Consider the following 4851-nt stretch of genomic DNA (forward strand, 5'->3'; position numbering starts at 1 on the left):
TTTAGACCTCATAGCTGCTGCTTCAGAAGGTGGAGCCACACACGTGCTTAAAATAAAACCACCGAGGGCTGGTGAGATGGCTCAGTGGGTAAGAGCACCCGACTGCTCTTCTGAAGGTCCAGAGTTCAAATCCCAGCAACCACATGGTGGCTCACAACCATCTGTAATGAGATCTGACTCCCTCTTCTGGTGAGTCTGAAGACAGCTACAGTGTACTTACATATAATAAATAAATACCACCAAGCTCTGCAACACAACGGATTGCCTTTATTTCGGTATGCATCCACATTTCAACATTTAGTGGTCCTGAACAGAGTGGGGAGCGTGGCAGTGAGCCAGGAGGCCAGGCCCACGATCTGCAGATGATCTGCAAACGTGGGGACACAGAGCTCCTCCCGGTCCCTGCAGAGGGTCTGAGGAGCAACACTGAAACCTGAGTCTGCAGGGTCAGGGCCTCGTGCTCCAGCTGTCAGGCTCCACATCAGACCCGATGGGTGGCCAGGGTGACTCGAGAGCCCTGTTCAAACCTCTTCAATGTGTAAAAGCAAAGCAATTATGGGAAAAGGAACCAACTCAGAACCGTGTGCACTGAGGACTCTCCGCATGGCCTTTCTCTAGGCATCTTTCCACCAAGGACCCCGAGCGCTGGCCGGTCTGAGTCACCCTGTGACTGCTCTGTTTACCTCTAGACCTGAGCGCAAAGCTCGAGGGCTGACGATGGCAGCAGGGCTGAGGGCCCCGTGCTCCCTTCCCAGGCTGGTGGCAGGCGAGTGTGGTCCAGAGCTAAGTGAGGGAGGCCAGGCTCTTCCAACCTCATCTGATGGCTTCTGGCCACAGCAAGTGGTGGGTGGTGATGGGCAACAGGGGAGTTGAGGAGGGGAAAGCAGCACCCCTTGATAAAGGTGGGGACACGGGAAGCCCTGAATTCCTCACCCGCGGCCAATTTCAGAGGGAGGGGAGGGTTACAATCTAAGCTTTGGCCAAGGGTGGGAGTGGAGGAGTGGGGACCATGGCTTGGATGGGGCATCACTTAAGACTTAAGAAAGCAGGGGTGCAGCCAAAGCGCCCCAAGCCCAGCAGTAGTCAGTCCCACAGCTGCTATCTGAAGCCTTCCCATCTAGTCTAAGGGCCACCACACAGCTGTGGCGGAGGGCGGGGCGGGCAAAGGCAGACCCAGGCCAAGGGCCAGCAGCAGGTGATTGTGTGACGTGTCTGTTCACAGTTGCGTTAGCTGTGCCCACCGCTCCCACAGGAAACCGATTTCAACACCTTCTTGATCCCAGTCTTTCAACCAGGCAGACAGCGGTTACACTCGACAGATGATGTTACACAGCACAACTTAGGTATTTCAAATGGACGAGAAGTTAGTATCAGAACAGTGTCTCAGGATGAAGGCTGAGTGGAGCTTCCTCTCCGGTACTTTGAGGTCTACAGATGTATCTAGAAAATTCACTACTGTGGAAAATGAAGACTTGGGTTGGATGGGGAGGGGAGGCCGGGGCCTTGGTGACTAATTGCTGTAACACTGTCCTTCCGGCGGCTGTGGCAGCTTCATGTTCTCTTTTGACATCATCAGGCGCCGTAGTTCCTGCAGGATGACTTTGATGCTGTGGGAGTTCTGCCACTTTGCCAGCACTGCCGTGGCTCTTGGATCCACCTGCGCAGAGGCAAATGCACACATTACTGTAGACTCAGCAGCAAAACCTTCCCGCCCTCCCCGGGGCTGATATGCCCAGCCCACAGGCCCATCAAACCCATGGGCTGGGCCAAACTGCCCTCCTGCAGACAGTCTTGCCTCCCTTTTCTGGGTCCTGGCATGAAGAAAACTAGCAGAGCCTGAGGCACACAGGGAGACTTAATGTGGCCAAACTGGGTCCATCCTGACCAACAAGCGCCTGGCGCCCATGCCCTGTCCTTTCTCCAATGTGTACCCAGGGTGGAGCTGACAAAGAAAGGAGGGTAGGGAGCAAGAGCAGCCATAGTGCCCAGGTCTCTCAGGTCACTAAGGGGTTAGTAGCTCCAACACAGAACACATAGGACAAGTGGCAGGAACGCTCATTTCTACTTCTCTGGCCCATCTTCTGAAGACTCCTAGGACAGGACAGGCACAGCGCCTCCAAGCCTCTAGCAAGCAAGACACAGATTAGGGCTTTATGGCCGAGGTGTGGCCAGCCTGTATAAGGCCTGAGCTCTACAGAGGGCTGCAGTTGTAGACAGTGCTGCAACCCTGACCTCTCAAGGCCAGGCCTTCAAGGCCATGGACAACACTAATGCAGGGGCTCAGACAGAAGGCTGCCATGGGTGGAGGCCAGCCAGGGCTGCACAAGCAAACAGTATTAAAAAATATCCTATGGCGGGGGCCAGGACACAGGAGGTAAAGATGTGGGAACAGTTCTGCCTCAGCCCCAACTTCCCAACTCTACAACTCTACCTCATGGTGTCATGGACACCGAACACTTTTTTTTTTTTTTTTTGGTTTTTCGAGACAGGGTTTTTCTGTGTAGCCCTGGCTGTCCTGGTACTCATTCTGTAGACCAGGCTGGCCTCAAACTCAGAAATCCGTCTGCCTCTGCCTCTCAAGTGCTGGGATTAAAGGCATGCGCCACCACACCCGGCTGACAGCCAGCGCAAGGCTCCTGCAGTGACAAGCCACAATGGAGCAGCCCTGCCCAACGCTGCAGACACAGCGCACCTTGATAACCTACAGGCAGGCAGTGGGGGACTCACCACTCCATTCGAACTGCTCACGCCGCTCATATTGACTCTTGTTACGAATCTTACAGACGGGGGTGCCTCTGGGTACTTAGGCCCACACTCTATCTTAAGGCTGTATATTCGGTTTTCATAGATTGTCTGGAAAAAAGGAATAGAGACAAGTTACAGAGACCTAAGAGAGAGACAGCTTCCAACACCTCGGAGACACCGTTGCCCCAGACCGCCTGTCGTGGGTGCCTCAGAGACGGAAGCACAGGACAGACACAGGAGGAAACTGGGGTTACGTGTCAATGAGTCCAATCTGAGGCCACTTCTGTAGCATATGCCATCTGCCCTCAGAGCATTCTTTCTCTTATGTAGTCATGGTGACCTAAGACGCCACCAGCATCAAGTGAGTGAAGCAGGAGGCCAGGCAGCTGAGGCACCAGACCATCGGGGACAGCATCAACTCTGAAACGTCAACTGTGTCTGGGCGTGACAGTACCCAGCTGTGACCCCACGAGGGTCATTCCCGGGCACACAGTGACCTTGAGCCTTAGGGGTCTGGCCTATGAAATCACTTGTGCAAATAAACAACAACGCCAACTGCTGAGGGCTGTGGGGACAGCTCAGAGGGTAAGGGGCTCATCATGCAAGCTTGTCAAGGCAGAAGGAGGAGGAAGACTACAAAAGGTGTAGTCTTCTTTATCAGGCAGGCGGCAGCACCCTTTCCTTATGAGTCTTGCACACAAAGCAATTGCTCCTGTGCACACAGCGACACCTACTGGCCTCAAGGTCTTTTTAAAAACCCTTGAACACAGCCTAATCATGCCCTTATCAGGTTCAGGTCCTCCAGAACACACCTATGCAAACCATTCTCATGCCAAGATAAGCCAGCTCAAAGACTTTCTGCATGCACGCACGCACGCACGCACGCACGCACGCTCCCTTTCCCCACACCTGAGAGTGCTGCCACCCATCATCTATCCAGCACGCTCAGCAGAACTCGGCTATAGGGTCTGGGTGGAGGAATGCTGCTCATAGCTTGTGGATTCACATCTGCTGAGGTATCCCAAACAGGATTAGCCCCTCAGCCCCCAGCACAGGGTCCATAAAAACTTACAACCCCCAGGAGCACCCAGAAGAAAGAAGCCAAGGCAAGGCTGCCAAAGTTCACTGTTCCAGGTAAGAGCTCTAAAGTGATGCCCTACAAACTAACTAGGAAGGGAGGGATGGAGGAAGGGAGGGAGGGGTCCGGGGAGCAGCTGAGAGCACTGGCTGTTCTAAGCCACCTATAACCCCAGTTCCAGGCGATGTGGTGCCCTGGTGGACAGCAGGCACGTATATGGTACATAAACAATGCTTGCAAACAAAATGCCATCTACGTAAAAGACTGGCCCTATCTCAGAAAGCCAGCACTGGGGTGTGGCTCGAGGGCAGGGCGTGTGCTGAATGTACACGGGAGGCTAGGTTCCTTCCCCATCACTGCAGAATACCCTAAACCAGCACACTCACATGCCTCATCCTCTGCATGCCTGCCCAGCACGCGTTCAGCAGCTCTGCCAGCACCCAGAAGGCAGCAGGTTCACAGCAAGATGAGGCCAGCCTGGGCTACTGCTTTAGACAGCTGCATAGAGCGCCTCACACCAGTTTTCCACTCATGGGAGGAGGCAGAGCAGCCAGGCAGTGGTGGCTCACCCCTTTAATCCCAGCACTCAGGAGGTAGAGGCAGGTCTACAGTTGAGTTCTGTACACACAGAGACCTTGTCTCGAAAACAAAACAAACAAACAAATACAAACACACAAAAATCTAGCAAAACTCAATTGGAACTCTGGGCCCAGTGGTACAGGCCTGTAACTGAGGCTCAGCTGGCTGATGCAAGATATCTAAGTTCAAGCCCTGGCAGGGCTATAAAGAGCTCAAGTGCGAAGTGTGTGGCTCAGCTATACAGCACCTGCCGGGCTTGGAATTCTTTTCCTGGAATCCACAGGGTGGGAAGGAGAGCAGACCCTTCAGTGTTCTGACTTCCACATGTGCACACACATAAGAACACATAAATGTGTGGTGCACACCTTTAATCCCAGCACTTGGGAGGCAGAGGCAGGCGGATTTCTGAGTTCGAGGCCAGCCTGGTCTACAAAGTGAGTTCCAGGACA

At 53.8% G+C, this 4851-nt stretch overlaps 1 protein-coding gene across 2 annotated transcripts in view; it reads right to left on the bottom strand.

Moving 5' to 3' along the window:
• Positions 1 to 245: 245 nt before the first annotated feature.
• Ube2v1 (ubiquitin conjugating enzyme E2 V1) overlaps positions 246 to 4851 on the bottom strand; it is a 23527-nt gene continuing 18921 nt past the window's right edge. For both annotated transcript variants that reach the window (XM_021150011.2, XM_029473876.1), the window contains 2 exons: positions 2728 to 2853; positions 246 to 1657 (listed from right to left, as the gene is read on the bottom strand). In XM_021150011.2, coding sequence (XP_021005670.1) covers positions 1511 to 1657; positions 2728 to 2853 — 273 coding nt within the window. In that variant the 3' untranslated portion in view covers positions 246 to 1510. The remainder of the gene's footprint in view (positions 1658 to 2727; positions 2854 to 4851) is intronic.

Source organism: Mus caroli, chromosome 2, assembly GCF_900094665.2.
Source record: "Mus caroli chromosome 2, CAROLI_EIJ_v1.1, whole genome shotgun sequence".
Lineage (NCBI taxonomy): Eukaryota > Metazoa > Chordata > Mammalia > Rodentia > Muridae > Mus > Mus caroli.